Source organism: Micromys minutus (genome assembly GCF_963924665.1).
Source record: "Micromys minutus genome assembly, chromosome: 13".
NCBI lineage: Eukaryota > Metazoa > Chordata > Mammalia > Rodentia > Muridae > Micromys > Micromys minutus.
The window spans coordinates 8,268,042-8,286,246 of NC_137982.1; the positions used below are offsets into that span (position 1 = coordinate 8,268,042).

Below are 18,205 nucleotides of genomic sequence, written 5' to 3' on the forward strand. Positions count from 1 at the left end.
GGAGAGGCCAGGCCTCCCAGCCACCTCCCTTATCTGGAGCCTGTTGAGTTAGGAGCTAGAGAGTTGGGGTCGAGGGGATTGAAGACCAGGACTCTCAGGTTCTTCCTGGGGGAGGCTCCTTCAGGCCCCATGCCCCTTGCCTAACAGGGTGCAGGCCCCGCCCTGGTCCCAGTACATGCCTGATGCCGTGAATGTTCTTGATAGCATAGCTTATCTCCCTTCTCAGTTCCTTCTCATCAAACTCCATCTGCAGTGGAACAGACAGAAGGCTGGTCAGCGTCAGCCCTGCCACCAGAAGACAGAGACAGGGCCTACCCTCCTGCCTGGGACTACAAGTACCCTACCTTAACCAGCTCGAAAGGGAAGCGTTCATGGAAGATCCGGTTAATGCGGGCTCCACCTGACAGTTCATAAGTGTCGATCTGGTCTCCAGAACCCTCAATGCGCTTCTCGAAGTCCACTGCAAACTGCTGGACCATCCTGTGTGGGAGAAGGGCGTGGCCTGAGGATGCAGAGGAGGAAGCCCCGGGCCCTGGAGGGTGGGAGGGGCTGGAGTAGTTCTGCCCTGGGGACTCGGGCCAGGAGCCTTACTGCAGCAGGGCCTTGGTCTTGCGCGCTGGGTCATCTGGTCGGAAGTTCTTGTATTCGTCCACCTCCTTCTCAATGGACAGCAGCTGGCTCTGCAGTTTGTTCCGAAGTCCGGGCAGTGTATCCCGGATGTGGTTGGTCAGTTGCTAGGCGTGGCGGGAAAAGAGAAGGTTAAAACCAAGGTCACAAGCCTAAATGCCCACAGGCCTAGGCATGGAGAGGGAGGGATGTCAGGAGGCCGTGTGGATGCAGTGAGGCTCAGAGCTGAGGAGGACCAGGCCAGAAGCTGTAGAAGGTTCTCAGCCTTCCTGATGCTGCGGCCCTTTAATACAGTTCCTCATTTTGTGGTGACCCCCAACCATAAGATTATTTTCGTTGCTAGTTCCAATTGTAATTCTGCTACTGTCGTGAATAATAATGTAAGTAGGTGATATACAGGATATCTGATATGCAACCCCTGTGAAAGGGTCATTCAACCCCCAAAGGGGCTGCAACCCGCAGATTGAGACCCCCTGCAATAGCAGACAAGCCCTGCAGGTACTCCCAGAGATGAGCTATTCTGAATCCATACTTAAAGCTAGCTAACTTTGAGTAACTGAATGTTTTTAGGTACCAGAGCACAAATGTATTTAGGCAGGAGAGGCTGAAGGACACCCCCTACTTTCTTTGTACTCCTCGGGGCTCCAATTATCTAAAAGGTAAGTCTCTCAAGTTCATGTGTTCAAGTCTGCTAGGTTCCTCTATACCCTAACCCCGTGAGCCACTGTGGAGACATTATGGGTCAGGGTCTGGTCACTACTGTTCTCTGTTTTACAGAGAGTAGTGTCACAGAGGCAGAGTAATGAAGCTGGAACTGGAATCCAGACCTACGGTAACCTTGACTGTCCCTACACACACTCCAGAAGGGGAACAGCCCAGAGAAGCTTCTGGTATCTTTGCAGTTTCTGGATCAGCCTCTCTGGATCCTGACTAAAGGAGCAGGATGTCCATCTGAATCCATTCCATCATCTCTAGTGAGTGCCGTCAACCAGACACAATCCTGGCCTTCTATACATGCTGCGAGTCCTGGAGCTCCTCTTCCATGTCCCAGACTGGAAAGGTCGGCAAAATCCTTGTCACTGCCTCCCTGTGGACCTGGGGCAAGTGGCTTCCCTTCTCTGGATCTAGCTTGGTCACCCTTAAGATACTGAGAAAACCAGTCTGGACAGCTCTGCAGTTAAGAGAGCATCGGCTGCTGGCTTCAAACCCGATACACACAGGGGGCTGGAGAGATGGCTCAGTGGTTAAGCATACCGGCTGCTCTTCCAGAGGACCCCAGTTCAGTGAGCTGCATGGGAGCTCACAGATATCTGTAACAGTTTCAGGGGACCCTGGTTTGATTCCCAGCAACCTCATGACAGTTCGCAACCATCTGTAATTCCAGTCCTAGGGGAAAGCTAATACTCTCTTCTGATATCCTGGGGCACTAGACACAGACAAAACAGCCATACATATAAAATACACTTCAAAAAGCAAAACACATACAAAGAAACAAAGAGGTACTTGAAAGTATTCTTGTTTCTCCAGGCCCTGGCCTGGCCTGCCCCCCTACCTGGTTGAGGACCTTCTGAAGGTAGGGTGTGCCCATGCGGTCAGCCAAGTGGCGGTAGGATGGGTGGGAGAGAAAGAATTTGCGCTCGGCAGCCAAGGCGGCTGTGATGTCCTTCTTGCCGTCTATGTCCTTCTGACTCCGGTTCACCACGCCAATGTAGCCTGTGGAATAGGGGTCAAGGTCAAAGGTGAACCAGTCTTCCAGAAAGAGAGATGTGGGGAAAGTCTACCCACTGCCTACCTCTACGCAAAGGGAGCAGTTTGTTCTCCAGCACATCCCGAGCATCTGTGCCTTCATCCATCAGATCCAACTTGGTGATGACCCCAATGGTGCGCTGGCCTGGGAAGTGACCACAGGAGGATTGTCACAGTGGCCCCAGCCTCCACTCAGAGGACTTTGTGCACCCCAAACCTTCCACACTGTGCCCCATTCCCTGTCTACTCCCTCACCCACTTAGCTGCCCCTCTTGCATGATCCGAGGTGGCCAAGGTGGTTTTTGATCTTGTTTCTTTCAGGGAGGATCTAGCTATGAAGCTCAAGCTGGGTTCAAACCTGATACACACAGGGGGTTGGAGAGATGGCTCAGTGGTAAGCGCACTGGCTGCTCTTCCAGAGGACCCCAGTTCATTTTCCAGCACCTGCATGGCAGCTCACAGATGTCTGTAACAGTTTCAGGGGATCTAGTGCCAACTTCTGGCCTCTGCAAGCAAGTTGCACAAACATCATGCCAGCAAAACATCCATGCTAAGAGGATACTTTTAGGGGCTGGAGCGATGGTTCAGCAGTTAAGAGCATTGACTGCTCTTCCAGAGGTCCTGAGTTCAAATCCCAGCAACCACGTGGTGGCTCACAACCATCTGTAATGGGATCTGAGGCCCTCTTCTGGTGTGTCTGAAGACAGCTACAGTGTACTCACATAAATAAAAATTAATTAAAATTGTTTTAAAAAGAAAATACCTTAAATTATTTTTTTTTAATTTGAGGTATATAGCCTGCCCTGGGCTTGAACTCATGATCTTTGTACCTCCACCTCCTGAGAGACAGGATCTTGACTGTGCACTACAACACTGGTGACAAAATCATGTCTTATTATATTGTTATTGTTATTGTTATTGTTATTATTATGCGTTTTTAAGACAGGGTTCTGTGTAACTCTGCTGCTCTGAAGCTCATTCTGTAGATCAGGCTGGCTTCGGACTCACAGATCTGCCTCCTTCCACATCCCAAGTGCTGTGATTTATTTGTTTATTTATTTATTTATTTAATGTTTATGAGTGCCTTCTCTTACCAAGTGCCATGACTAAAGGTGTGCCATAACCACCTAGCCAAAATGATACTGTTACTACACCATGCCAGGTAAGAACCCCAGCACCAAGCTATATCTCCAACCGGAATCAAATGTTTCCTTCGGGTGGGTCTTTTAAGTATCACATTTATTTATTTATTTATTTATTTATTTATTTATTTACTTACTTACTTAGGTATGTGAGTGCACCAATGTGTGGTCAGAAGACAACGTGCAAAGTTCAGTTCTCCCCTCCCTCCACATGGATTCCAGGGATCAAAATCAGGTCATCATTGGCAACAAGAACCTTTTCCCACTGAGCCACCTTGAAGGCTCCCTTTTTAGCTTTTAGAAATGAGATCTCATGTAACCCAGGCGGTCCTCGGACTTATCCTATAGCTTGAGCTGGCCTCAATCCTGGACTTTCTATATTAAGATGAGGTTTCTCTATACCGAGCTGAAATGAGTCTAAAGGTTAACTCTAGTCCTAACCCAATTTAGACTCTCTAGTGATACCCCTAAACTAAAACTAGACCCCTGCCGCGCCTTGTACATCAGCTGCCCCTCAAGACCTACCCTGGGGGTCCACCTCCTTGGCGATCTTGAGGGCATCAGAGTTGGCCAGGTCCGAGTTGGCAGGGGACACAGCCAGGATAAGGCAGTTCTCCTTCGTGACAAACTGCATAAGCATGTCCCGGATCTGAAACTCGATGTCAGGAGGTTGGTCCCCAACTGGGACCTTGGTCATTCCAGGCAGGTCCACTAGAGTCAGGTTCAGCACTGGACAGAGAGACAAAAAGGGCGGGTTCACAGTGTGCGTGGTTAGGTGGACAGAGTTAAAGAACAGGGTCCAGCTTAAAGAACATCTACTGGTGAGCGCAGCCAGAAGTGGGAGGGGCTAGGCAGGTGGGGCGTGAGGTAAGTGGACACAGAGGACCACAGTGCTCAACAAGTACATGAGATGTGTGGGGCCAGAACAATCGGCCCAGGAGGCAAGGCTAGTCAAGAAGCCTGAAGGAGGAGGCGGGGCCAGGTCTCCTCACCGTGGGGCGAATAGACCCGCAGGTTGATGGGCACCGGCGAAATGCCCTTGTTGGTGCCTGTGACTCGGTCTGTCTCAGCCTCGATTTCCAGGCGCACCTCCTCGAAGTCGGTGAATTTCTTCCCCTTGCAGTGCAGGAACTCGGCATATTCTGCTCCAGAAGCCGGCAGGAGAGGGGAAGGAGGCATCAGATTTGGGAAGCCCACCTGAGTGACAATCTTCTCCCGTAATCCGCCCTTTACCTCCAAACACTGCAAGCCTTATCTCCACTTTACAGTTTTACACCCACTGTCTAGATTGGGATCAAGACCTAAGGAGGGGAGGATGACCGTGCCTAAAGTCACTCCGAAAACAACCTCAGTAGCTAGGCTGGACTTCAACTTAGGGAGGGACCACACCTGGTTGCTGATGGACACGAACCTGTGGTAGAATTAACCAGCTGCAGGACCAGGGGACGCCGGGTGACGATGCCAGATCCTCGGGGCAAGAAGTCCCTGTAATGAGTTGGGGGTCAGAAGAGGGTCAGGATCTGAGCTCAGGTGCCTTCCCTCCCAGGGAGTACCTGTCTTGCTACTACCCAAAATCCCCTGAAAGACCTACAGCATCTTACCGAGAACATTACGTCACTAAGGGGAGGGGCTCCCCTGAGTAACCACATCAGGTTGCCAAGAGGCTAGACGAGCAACTCCCCAGATACCCCTCAAATATATACCATGTTAGTTCCGAGTCAAGAGAAAGTCCCTGCCCCCATCCCAGCCACTGTTATTCTGCCCAGGAGATACTGTAGTACAGGATAGCCCAAGTAACTGATGGCCTGTTAGCTCTCAGCAAAACAAAGCAGAACTGCCCTCCTCCCTGTCCCTCTGAGCAGGCAATGGTTCCGTTCCTCTTCCCCAGGCCCCATCTGGCTAGAGGTGAAGACGAGGCAGACGCAGCCTGGAGGAGGCAAAGAACAGAACTCAGCCTTCTTTGGTACCAACTGCATGCCAGCTGCTTTGTGGGCAGCAGCTCACAGGCTCCAGAAAGTAGCCCCAGGAGGAAGATGCAGTTACTGTCCCCACTTTATAGATGGAGAAAACGGCCTCAGGGATCTTCTCATGGCATGGCGCAGAGGAGAGGAGTCTCGGCTCTGTAAGAGCTCCTGACCTCCAGGCCCCAGGGACGCAGCCCCCCTCCATAGGACTGCCCTGAGACCTGACAGACCCGACATTTGCTCCTGCTGATGTCAACTTTTGGATGAGTCTCTGTCAGCTAGTCTCAATTCCCCACCCATGACTCTTCCACAGACTGGCTGGAGGGTGGGGGCCTCTCCAGGAACCAGGCAGGCAGAATTAGCAGTCATGGGATCCCCCAGAACCCAGAGATGGGGAAGCAGCAGACCAGAGCCTCAGGGGCCGTTCTGATCCAGCCAGTCATCCGGAAGAGACCCAGGGAGACTCCGAGGGCATCAGATACTCAGACTCAGCCCAGAGCCCATAGAGGCGCACAACATTTCCTGCACCCCAGACTTGTGGGCAAAGGGTCCAAGGAGAACAGACAGGCCCAGGGGCCTCAGGTTCAAGGCCCCCTCTTGGGTCCCTCTCCTGTGCCACCTCTAGAAAAGCAGACACTGCTGGGGGTCCATGAGCCACCAGCTTGGGGAAGGCTAGGGAAACTTGGCATGCATGAATCCTTTCTAGGTACCAGGGAAATACATTTCCTTCTTGCCATACTAATAATATGCAAGAGGGCAGGGCTGGTACTTTCTGCCTACTACTGGATACTGTGCCAGCCTAGGGCTCAGTATTCATGAGGGATTCAATGCATTCTAAGGGAATCCCCACGTCATCAAACGAGACTCTCACAGAGATCCTCACTTTATAGATGAAGTGACTGAGGCTCAGAGTGGGGTAGCGACTCACTCAAGGTAACACAGCGGAGCTGTGAGCTTTGTCTTATTAGTTTGTGCCGGATTCCAAGCCCAGACCCTCCTACATGTTAGTCAAGTACTCTGCCATTAAACTGTATACTCCAGCCCCAGGTCTGGCATTCAAACCCAAGTGTCTCTTGGACCCCAGAGGCTAGAAATGTCCTCCGTCCCACTGTGCCACCCCCTACATCCAAGGAGCCAGATTTAGCTTTTTATATAATTGAATTGACTGTGATCTGTGCCAGGCCCTGTGCTGGGCCGTGAGGATGAGAGATGAGTCACCAGCTCCCCACCCAAGGCGCTCCTGGTGCGGTGGAGGCAGAAAGTAAACAATGTAGCCTGTGGTAGGACCAAGCTGGCCAGGCAGACCAGAAGGGAGGGAGTCCCAGCCTACGGGACTTCCTGCCTCATCTTCCAGCCTTTCCTCAGGGACTCCTTGGGAGAGGGTCACTCCTCTGTTTGGGGGGGTCTCCAGGATTGTGGAGGTAGCACATTTGTTTCGTCAGTGGCTTTAGTGGGTGTATGGGCCTCGGGTCCACCCTCTTCCTCACCAGCTGCTTGCCAAGCAAAGCCATGGCAACAGTGGTTGCCATGGAAACTGCAGGAGGGGCTGGGAAGGATGGGGCTCCCCATAGAGAGCCCTCCCCATGCAGAGATGTAGACCTTCCCTGGAGTTATTCCTTGTGCCCACCCAGCCCTGTATGCCTGAGGGCGGAGGGCTCTGGAGAGTGTAGGGATCCCAATCTCTGTCTGAGATGGTTGAGGGCTGCTTAGGGTCTGGGCCAAGTCACTGCCACCTCAGAGCTGGAGTCCATAAGCAGCACAAGCCAAGACCAAGCTCTCAGAGGCCCATGGTGATGTCAGGAGCCCAGGCTCTCTAAGAGAGGGCCACTCAGCCTGAGTCAGAACCCATGAGGTCACTTGTTACAAATGCTGGTTCCTTGTGCTAGATTCGACTCTCCAAGGATAGGCCACAGTCATCAACCAGATCCTGTGTGACTGACTGTCATGTTTTCTTTAATTGCAGCCTGCCTTAGAGGTTAAGAGGCAGTGCCAGGTATAGGCTGTGGGTTCAAATCCCACCTCTGCCCTTCCCTTGCCTGGTGCCCTTCGACTCATTCCTTCATCCTGAATGTATGCTCAGCTATGGTGGATGGGTTATACATGGTTGTTAAAGGGTTTGTGGTACCTCTCAGCCAAAAGACTGAGCCCATGCCCAGGACAAGAAGACCACAGGGGCTACAAAGAAGGGTCCCTTGTTTTCAGTCTCCTCTAGGAGGACTCCCAAACTTCAGCAAGAAATCAGAAACCCCACAGAAACCTCTGCCTCACTTTGGGTACTGAATCCTGACTAAGGCACCATGAGAGGCAAGATGAAAGCAAGGAAAACAGCGGAATAGAGGGCACCCCACGCCCTCATACTGTCCTGAAGATGGGACTGAAGCCCAGAGAGGGCAAGGATGGATGAGGACACACAGTAATGGGGAACAAGAACAGGACCCAGGAAGCCTCACAGGTCGACAGACAGGACCAGTAGCCCGCCATGTGCAGACAACCTGACACATAATAGGTCCTCTGGAGACACTAGAAGGAATTGCTTTGTGGCTCTCCTGATACCTGGACACTGTGGCTTTCTGTGAAGGGCCAGCATCTTTGACTCAACCTCCGGTCAGAGCCACCATCACACCTCCTGTTTAGGCCTAGGGGACAGCAGCGCAGGTGTCTAGGGAAAGTGCGCAGGCTCAGCAGCACCACGGGCCAGTGCTGAGCCCAGCATGGGAGGGCAGCTGGTGGCCTGCCAGCTCTCCCGCTCATTTTGAGCAGATGGTCCTTCCACAGGGAGGCCTTGCCATCTGCAGAGACACCTTCAAACCTGACAGGACCAAACACACGCCTCTCAGGACCTCCAGCACCACCTACTTCCTCACGAAACCAGCACTGTCATCCCATACCCACAGAGGCAAGAAACACGGTAGCCATGTGCCAAAGTGACTCCCCCCACTGCTACCCCAGCACCTGAGGCTTGGTGGCCAAATCGGCCTGATTTCCTGACCCTGCTTGGGAGCAAATGATGACAAGAAATTGTCTATTTGGACAGGGGACCCCATTCTCCTGTCTTCTGTTCCCTGGGCTCGGCAGTAGACAGGTCTGGCACCGTGGGAGCTCCCACTTTGGGGCTGTGGCTGAGGAACCATCCCTTTTTGTGCCTGCTGCTACACTGGTGCAGTGGATGGCCTGGGCTTACCGGGGTGACAAGCCACAGTGTTAGAGCACGTGGAGCATCAGCCAGGGAAGAAGGTAGGTAGAAGGTGGGTTTCCAGCCTGGCCCGGACAGGAAGGGGTGGTTTGGAAGAGCAAGAGGGATTTCAAGGGCAAGTGGAGCTCCTGAAAGTGCCAGACAGGGCTGGCCCGACCTCTGAGGTGGTCTCCCAAGTGATGGGTGGAGATTTTGTCAGCCAAGAAACACAGAGGAGTAGGTGAGGCTGCCTCAGGCAACAAGTCCTTCTCTGTTCCCTGGGCCCCAGGAGGCCTGGGAGGCCCTAGGCAGCCTGTGTGCTTCAGCTTGTAAATATCAACCTTGGCCTCCCTTCATGTGCTAATGCAGAGACTGGGTGGGGGGGATCCTGCCTCTGTGTGCCAGCGCTGGGTGAGCAGGCACTCGGACACCCTGCCGAGCATATTGAGGTTGGATGAAGACTTCTCCCAATGCCCACTTACAGCTCACGGGACGGCAGAGGACACTGAGTCACAAGAAGACAACTGTTGTACAGGGTCATGGTGCAAGGATGATGGGCGGGACCCCTGACAGCAATGCTCACCCTACCTAGCCTCCCTTACCCTTTGTCTTTCTATGCATTATGCATGCTTCCTCTCTCCCTCCCTCCAGTCTCCCCTTTCCTACCTCTCTGTATTGATTACACTAGGAAGTTATGTATAATTTTCAAAATGGAAATAGTTCCCTTTTTTCCCATCTGATTAAAAAATTAAGATATTTTTAGCCCTGTAGTGGTGTCACACACCTTTAATCCTAGCACTCGAGAAGGCAGAGAGGTAGGTAATCTCTGGGTCACTGGGTATAGAAGGCTAGCCTGGGCTACCAAATGAGTTCCAGGACAGCAAGGGATACACAGAGAATTTCTGTCTCCCAGAAATGGGGTGGGAGTTTTTTTTTTTTTTTTTTTTTTTTTTCCTCCACTTGAAAAAAGAATTCGAGACATACATAAACACATAAACTGTTTTATAAAGTAAGTCCCAACTGTTGTCCCAGCCCGGAGACAGCCACTGTCTGCCATCACCAGAGCCAGTGGCTGCTGACTGTTGGCCAGGTTCTGCTGGAGCCCTGAAATCTGCAGCATTCTGAGATTTCTTCTGGGGGTGACAGAAATATCTAAAATTAGTTTTTGATGATGGTTGCAGAACTCTGTAAAGGCACTAAAAGACATCGAATTGGAGACTTGAAACAGGCGGGTCTTAGGATGCATAAATCACACAGCGAGAGACTCTATCATCTTGGCCTGCTGTGGTGGCGCATGCCTTTGATCCCAGCAGAGGAAGATGGATCTCTGTAAGTTCAAGGCCAGCTTGGTCTACAGAGAGAGTCCAGGACAGACAGGGCCACACAGAGAAACCCTATCTCACTCCTACCCACCACCAGAATGAGAGAGAGAGAGAGAGAGAGAGAGAGAGAGAGAGAGAGAGAGAGAGAGAGACAGAGAGAGAGAGACAGAGAGAGAGAACCTATTATCTGGACTGACTGTTCTTATGAATGGCTAATGTCAGTGTGATCAGTTTCCCCATCTCCCAGGGAAAAGAAAAATTGAAGCTCAGAGGGCAAAAGTCACATGACCCTCACCTAGACTCAGGTGTCTCCTGAGATACCTGGTATAGATGCCTCCAGATTGATATTTCCCTGCTATGGACGCTTGAGGAGAACTCTCCAGTTTCACTCCCAGGAGTATGTTCCTGCTCAGAGCCTCAGTTTATCCATCAGTGAAATGGGACTCAGCGCAGCAGCTCTGTTCTAGGGCCCTTGAGATGATTCCCATCCCCCTGCCGCCCCCCCCCCCAAATCTGGGCTGTGGGAGACCTAACTCAGACTGTCCACTGGGGGCGCTCAAAAGCTGGCGTTGTTCCGGTGCTCTGCTGGAGTGTTGGGGTCTCTCACCTTCTGAGATCTTGCTATAGTCAGTATAGTCAGTCACCTTGCCCTCTAAGAGCAGGAGCACAGAGCCCACTTGAGGAGCACAAAGAGATGCTAAACCGATGCTCTCTCCAGGCGCCCCCAGCCACCTGTCTTCCGCGCTTTAAGGGGAAAACAGAGCCCTACCCTGCACATGGAACAGGCCCAGGACAAGGAGCCAGGGCATCAGGGAGGGCATCCAGAGGAGGTGCTGGCGGATGAGACTTGGAGGCCGGAGCCAGTGGGGAAAGCGAGAGCAGAGCAGAAAAACTGTTAGAGAGACCCCCAACCCATTTCCCCGGCCAGCGTGTGCTAGCTGAAGGTGTTCAGGCCAGCGGGGCTCAACTGGAGATCTGGGGTTCAGGGCCCAGAGAAGGTTTAGGATAGAGGAGACTAGACTGAAGAGAGGTCTATAGAGTTCCCTGCTGGTAGGCGAGACTAGAGCAGGAGTCAGAGGTGGCAGCTGCGGTGGCTGCAGTTGTGGCTGGCTTTGTGAGGCTCAGGGACCAAATGCTGAATGTGTTGGGTGAGGAGGTTGGTCCTGGGGTCTCTGTCCAGGTCACTGGGCATCTACCACATCGGAATCTGCTGTAAGCACTGTTCAAGATTAATTGGCCATTTTCTTTCTTGCCTGTAGAAATTCCAAGTCCCTAGAGAGCTAGCTCTTCTCCTAAGCTTGCTTGGTCCTCAGACTTGTATCTCGGAAGGAGGAAAGAGTCACAGGGACACCCAGAGGGAAGATGGAGCTGGGGCTGAATAGATGGGCAGGTGTGGAGTGTCTGGCCTAGAAGCAGGAGACCTGGTAGTTTTCCTGTCTTTGATTCAATTGCTGTGCGACTTCAGGCTGGGTCACTACCTTCTCTGAGCTACTCTGAAAGCCTGAAATGATAGCTAACTTTCCCTGCCACTGGTTATTGAGTCTGCAAAGACGATAATCAGAGCTGTCCTTAGGCATGGAAAGCAGGGTCCCCCATCCCAATCTTGAGTGGCATTATGCCTGTGGATAAGGTCTCCAGGGTCCAGGGGGAAATGGCCCCCATTTTAGGGGCTGCCAAGAGAGAGGTCCTGTCTGGAGCTATAGATGCTATGACAGGATGTTTACCTGTGACTGTGGGAGGGCTTTGTGGTACAAGTCAAGATGAGAGGGGACAGGGCAGCCTGAGAGAGGGGCCATCTGTCCCCACTAGAGGTGGGCTTGCCAAGGGCAGACTGTACCGCCTTCAGCAGCTCCTCGCCCTGATTTATAACAGCCATCCTTAGACATGTGGTACGTGGGCCTCCAGCTTGTTCCCATGACGCCTGACAACGCTATGCCCACACCTGGCTTCCTGTACCGATGTCCTCGTGGAGACCCCTATCCGAGGAGCCTCTGACCCAAACCAAGCTGGGAAAATTCCACTCTCCTGGCGCCGGGATCAAATGCCATCTGCCAGGGTCACCTTTCATCCTTAGCTCCCTGGGCCACCGGGATGGAGGGAGATGTCCTCTGGCTGAGGCCAGTCTCAACTGAGAATTCCCGGCAGACCAGAGGCAGCAAACGACCACAGGGTTGGAGTTGGTGACTGGCCCCTTCAGACTGGCTCTCCCCATACCTGCATGGATCTGTCTTCCTCCAGCTTCTCTGTCTTCTCTACTGTTAATCTAGGTCAGCCTTGACGTCACTTCCTCAGGGCAAGCCCAGGATATGTCCCTTCTCTCTGCCCATCCCAGGCAAGGAACCCCCTGTCTCCAGTGTCTGTTACATCCCCTCACTTTCTTCAGTCTCAGTCTCCAACTCTGAGAAATGGGCTCACTGGTGATCAGAAAGAGCACGGATTTAACAATGAGAGTGGGCAGTTTGCCACAGGAAAGTGAGGTCCAGTGCAGAGAAGGTCACTGGAGGCCAAGCCTGTGGAATGGGAAGCAATCATCTACCTCTCGCTGACTGATGGGCTTGCTTCCCACCCCTGTCCCACCTGGACCGAGAAGACACATCCTCACTATAACTGTGTTTTCTCGACACTCAACAAAGTCTCACAGAGGACATGCCGTTACTGTACCCATTTTACAGATGTGAAAATGGCAGATAGCCAGGGATAGAGAAAAATACACGGGGTTGTTGTGGTTGTCTATTTCCTATCATTTCTCCCCTAACCCCCAGCTCTTAGCAAAAAGTAAATGCTTACCTGACCTGCTACCCTGTAGGAATGCTGGGAGAGAGGGCTTGTAGGCGGCCCCACAGTGGATCAGAGAGCACTGAAGGTACCGGCCATCTGTTCAGGACATGCTAGAGAGTCTTGGGGTCCACAGACACTCCTTCAGCTGCACTACGCTGTATGATCTCACCCGTTCTCTCGGGACTAAGTCCCAAGTCTACACCAACAGTTTCCAAATTTATATCTCCTGTGTCCCCAACCCCAGCTCCTCACCACCGCCAGGAGCTGCCTAGGGCATCCTTGGCTCAGTAAATGTGCTCAAGACTGAGTCCTCGCTGCCTATAACCTGTGCACCACCCCACTGGCCCCTAAGGTCACTTCCCAGGGTCTCCTGATGGCACTGAAGCCATCACCCCTGACCCTGAAGTCACCTTTGATTCAGCCTCTCCCACTCCCTCTCCTGCCTATCAGCTAGTGGGACCTGGCCCCAGACAGATCTAAGCCCACATTCTGTGACATCCCTGGAGGCGTATCCTTGGTCCTGGCTTTTGTCCAGTCACCTCACCATGGCCCGAGGGCTCACGCATAGAGGTAGTGGTGCCTGTTTGGGTCTCAAACTGATTCTTTCCTGTCCCAGGCCCTTTGCACTTGCTGTTCCCTGGCCTGGGATCCCCCACCCCCAGTTTCTCACACAACTAGGCACTGCTTGGTTCTCCTAGGTGAGACCTTCCTCTAAGACCTTCTATGTGGAAAGCAGCCCAGCTTCCAGGGGTCTCAGATTCTCTCTCTGGAATGCACAGCTTCACCAAAGACTCTCTGGTATGACCGCCGTGGACCCTACAAGAACTGCTAAAAGACTGAAAAACTGACCTCAGTTTCCCTCACCTGTAAAGGGAAGGGAAAGGAACAGCATAGACTCAAACGAGACCTAGCAGGGTCCCAGACAGCTGCTGGGTCACCTCCATGGCAGAGCCGATACCAAGTCCTCCTGGATACCCGGGAGCCTGCCTGGCCTGGATTGGCTTGTTTTCTCCAGGGAGTTTCCCACTTCCTCTCCATGGGGGTTTGGTGCTCTGAAAGCCTCAGGAGAAAGAGCTGTTGTTACCATGTTCACAGGTCTGGGGACCTAGAGCTAGGCGGAGAGGTCAGGAAGCCTCTAGGGCATGAGGGCACGGGTCGGGCTGGCTGGGACCTGAGTGCACCCCTAGCCTCATTTGCTGCTCATTTGGCGGCTTCTTCTCTAGCTTTTAAGGGTGGGCGCTGCTTCCCACTTGCTCCTCAGATTTGGGAGCTGTCCTCTTCCTGTGTCCCAGACTGCATCTGGACACTCGTCCATGTCCTTCGAGAGCTGTGGCCTCTCGACAGGTCGGCAGCTGAGACTATCTATCGCTGCGGTCTGGGCTAGACGCTGCACTGGGCAAAAGCGTCACGGGCAGGTTCCAGCCTCACAGACTCTCCAGTGTCTCAAGGACTCTTTTCCACGGGCTTAGTGAATGGCTTTTGTACCAGTTTAGGAGGTCCAGGCGAATTTCCGGGGCTCCCATCCTACAGATGGGAACCCAGATGTCTACACTCCAATCTGTCCCCAGGACCAATGCAGGATCAAGATGGAGTCTGCCAGGTTCCCTTTGGGAACATGTGACCTTGAGAAAAAGTATTAAGTTCAGTTGCCCATCTGTCGGGTGGACAGCACTGTGTCTGCCTCACAGGGGCTATGGCAAGGCAGGGAGGGGCTCCAGTCTGCGCCCCCCTGACTGGAGCACATGGTCCAGCAGATGCTCAGAGGACGGGAGATGAGGATGTGGTTTATACACTGTGAAGTGCTGGGTACCCTTCCACGCCCCTGTCTTTGGGGTACCTCCACCCCCAACAGCCCTTGCTGCTGAACCCCAGGGAATGGGTTCATCTATATGGTTCCTTGCTTTATCTGCAGCTATGGGGTCACATGATCCAGAGACAGCTGCTCCTCTCTGCTGACAAGATGGACAGAGCTCCTTCCACGGTGGCGTGTCTACATCTCATGCCTGCATGGTTCTGCTCAGGTGCCCCCCCAACTTCCTGGTGCGTTTGCGGTGGCTTCCCAGGACATGTAAGTGGTGGCATCAGCCCTCCAGCCTGTCCATACCACACTGAGGTTTGGTAAAGTCAAGTGACTTGTCCAAGGTTTTCCAGCAGCACCTGGCTTAGACCCAGCTGTCACCACACAGAATGCTTGTTCCTCTGGAAGGAGGGGCCGCTGTTTCCCTCATGCCTGCCTTCTCCTTAGCTATGAAGGTCATTGCAAGAAAGCAAGACTTTCTAGAAAGACGAGAGCTCGAACCTCCCAGGTGAGGGGTCAGGGTTAACGCTCCTGCCTCCTCTGCGGGACTGACAGCCCCTTTCCAGGCCTGCAGCCGAGTTCATAGAATGATCTGCTCTTTCTAAGAACCAGAAATGCCACCTTTGTCTCCCCTTGCTCCAAGGGAGCCTGGGGGATGAAGCAGAAGGTCATGACCCTGCCTGTCCCCCTAAGTCCAAGACCCTTTGTCTCTAAGGCTCCCTTCCACTCTGCCACCTGGACTTCCCAGAGCCTTGTGGGATCAGAGGCCAGAGGAGGATTAGGCTCTGCAATGGCTCACCACCCCCCTCCCGCCATCCTGCCTCCTGGACTTAGTCATCTCTGCCCTCTGCCGCCTTTTCTCTCCATCACAACCCTTCTGCCAGGCCAGGGGAGGAGGACGCTGACAAGCGTCCCCTTCCCAAGGGTTCGCGAAGCCAGGGGCGGGCTGCTCCGAAGAGGCTCACAGGCCACTTCTCCCCCCCCCCTCACGCCCCGCTCCTTTCCTCGCACCGCAGCCCGCGCCACCCCCTCCGCCGCGCTGCGCACGGATGGCGGCGGGAGCTGCAGAGGTGTGTGTGTGTGTGTGTGTGTGTGTGTGTGTGTCTGCGCGCGCGCGCGTGTGCGCTGTGTGCGTGTGCGGGAGGGGGGATTGTGCCTGGTCCCCGATGCCTATGGGGTTGTGTCCTTTTCTAGGGACTGGGGGAGGGGGCTGTCCCCTGTCACGACCAAGAATTCCCACGGGGTCAGAGCCGGTTTCAAGGAGCCCAGGAAGGGGCCACTGCCCTCCGGGAGCTGTCAGCTCCCAGCGAGGCGCTGAGTAATGCGGCCCCCTCCGTGCGGGTACTGGAGATCAAGGACAGCCCTCTGCCGGGGTCGCCCTGCAGACGATGGGGTGAAGGAGGGGGCGTGAGCGGGGTACTCCACTGATGCCCGCGGGCTGGCGGGGGCGCTGCGGACCCTAGGTCTTAAGTGGGGGGCGGGGGCGCTCGGTCCTCCAGAGCAGCTCCCAGACCGTCGGAGCCCGAGGCGGGGACCCGAGGCATCGGGGCGCGGGTGTCCGCGCCGCTCCTACCTGCCCACGAAATTCTCCAGCACCGAGCTCTTGCCGGCGCTCTGGCCGCCAACCACGGCGATCTGCGGCAGGTCGAGGTCCGCGTTCTGGCCGATGGCGGAGAAGGCGTCCTGTAATCGGTTAACCAGCGGAATGAGGTCTTCCATGCCGCGGTTGCCCATGGTTGCGGCAGGCCCGGCGGGCTGCGATCCCGGCCGCCGCTCCTTCTCCGGCTCTTGGCCCCCGGCTTCCCGGCTGCAGCCGAATATCCCGACTGCGTGCGCCGTGGGTCCCCCGCCCCTCGGGGATCCGAGCGGAGCGCTTCTCCAGGCCGCCACTAGATGGCGCTCAGGGACTCACGGACTGGTCACTATGCGCAGACGCAGCGCGGGGCCCCATGGGTGTTGTAGTTTCCTCCTTCTGCGGCTTTTGCGGAGACTTCTGTTTCTGGGATACGGATGCTGCACTGAAGATAATATTTTTGGTGATGGCTAGAGGTTCTAGCTCTATAAATGGGCTAGTATATGGTGGTCATGATCGCTTTATTTCAGCAGTTATTTCCAGTGGAGAAACTGAGGCCTTAGAGGGAAGATCTGGCACCCCCATGGTTCAGTCAGCTGACCAAAGTCAGCCCTAGTCCATTTAGCTTTTGATGCTTTCTAGTCCAGGTTCTAACACTAATCAAAAATCTGCAGCATATTCCTTCCTATCTTGGGGCCTTGGTGTTTCTGGTTCTAGGAGGAAGAAAGAAAAACCATTAATTCAACGAATTACCAGGAACCCACGATAAGCTAGGCCCATCCCCAAGCTTACAGATACAACGCTATGCAGAACGGTTAAGGACCCGCACTCAGAGATCTTACAGGTGGTGGGACAGATAGGACACAGAAGATCGTTTGTACTAAAAGAAACAGAGGAAACCAAGAGGTGTTGGAAAGTCACATTAGCTGGAAGGAGTCAAGGGTTTGCCAATGAAGTGACTTTTGAAAGGGAACGTTAGTGATAAGAAGGGGCCTGCCACACAAATAGGGGGAAAGCACCCTGGTGGGGTGGACAGGAAGTGCAAAGTTCCTGACACCTAGAAGAGGCGAAAGTTCTTGTCTTAAACTCTAGGGCTCCAAGAGGATGGCAGATGTGATTCAAACTAAGGGCTCTTGCGCCCATTTTGCCTTCCCTTTTCACACAGGCAGATCGTTGGGTACGAGGTTCATCTACCCACTTTTGCATCAAGAAGGACTTAGTTGGAACTCCGGACAAGGAAGCCAAGAAAGGGAGGGTCATGTCTATGTTCTGAGACTCGGAAGCGTCCCAGGGATTAAAGATTTCATTTATTTATTTATTTATTATGTATAAGTACACTGTATCTATCTTCAGACACACCAGAAGAGGGTGTCAGATCTTAATACAGATGGTTGTGAGCCACCATGTGGTTGCTGGGATTTGAACTCAGGACTTCGGGAAGAGCAGTCAGTGCTCTTAACCACTAAGCCATCTCTCCAGCCCCATGACTTCATCTTTTTCACTCACTGAATGTGTGGTCCTAGAGCAGGCGGGCAAATGCCAGAGCCCAGAGACAAAGCGGTGAGAATGATCCTTACTTACAAGTGGCTCAAAGACAAGCGGGAAGGGAGCCATATGCAACTAAGCCAATAAATATGACTCTGGAGGTGATGAGCAGGGAGAGGGCAGGGGCGGGGCTTGTGTTGTTAAGGGATACAGGATGGTAATGCTGGAGCAGAGACTAGAAGTGGGTGGACCAGGAGCCCAGTGAGAAGGGATTTTTCAGTTAGGGGAGAACCACCTGGACCTTCTGCTCTGTCATTTCTGGGTCTTAGTTATCTAATCTGTACAGTAGGTACAATGACAAGATAGAATGGCTATGTAGGGCCCAGCCCAGACCTAGTGTGCACTGACCCTCACTAACAACCATGCCAACCACACCCCAAGTCCAGGCAGCTGAAACACCAGCCTTAATACCCCTCATCTAGAGATATTAAGCTGTTCTTAAATCTCTATCTCTATCTAGATATATATCTATATCCAGATGTTCTTAGCCAACCTGTTATTATCCTGAGGACCAGAGAGGGCAGGGATGTGAGCCAAG

The 18,205-nt window shown here is 53.3% G+C and overlaps 1 protein-coding gene across 7 annotated transcripts in view; it reads right to left on the bottom strand.

The window, feature by feature from the left end:
• DNM1 (dynamin 1) overlaps nucleotides 1–16,283 on the bottom strand; it is a gene marked incomplete at both ends in the record, with an annotated part of 42,738 nt that extends 26,455 nt beyond the window's left edge. For all 7 annotated transcript variants that reach the window (XM_080927496.1, XM_080927499.1, XM_080927497.1 and 4 more), the window contains 9 exons: nucleotides 180–247; nucleotides 345–480; nucleotides 592–734; nucleotides 2,180–2,340; nucleotides 2,420–2,518; nucleotides 4,041–4,244; nucleotides 4,508–4,657; nucleotides 4,927–5,000; nucleotides 16,123–16,283. In XM_080927496.1, coding sequence (XP_080783622.1) covers nucleotides 180–247; nucleotides 345–480; nucleotides 592–734; nucleotides 2,180–2,340; nucleotides 2,420–2,518; nucleotides 4,041–4,244; nucleotides 4,508–4,657; nucleotides 4,927–5,000; nucleotides 16,123–16,283 — 1,196 coding nt within the window. The remainder of the gene's footprint in view (nucleotides 1–179; nucleotides 248–344; nucleotides 481–591; nucleotides 735–2,179; nucleotides 2,341–2,419; nucleotides 2,519–4,040; nucleotides 4,245–4,507; nucleotides 4,658–4,926; nucleotides 5,001–16,122) is intronic.
• Between the last annotated feature and the right edge of the window lie 1,922 nt (nucleotides 16,284–18,205).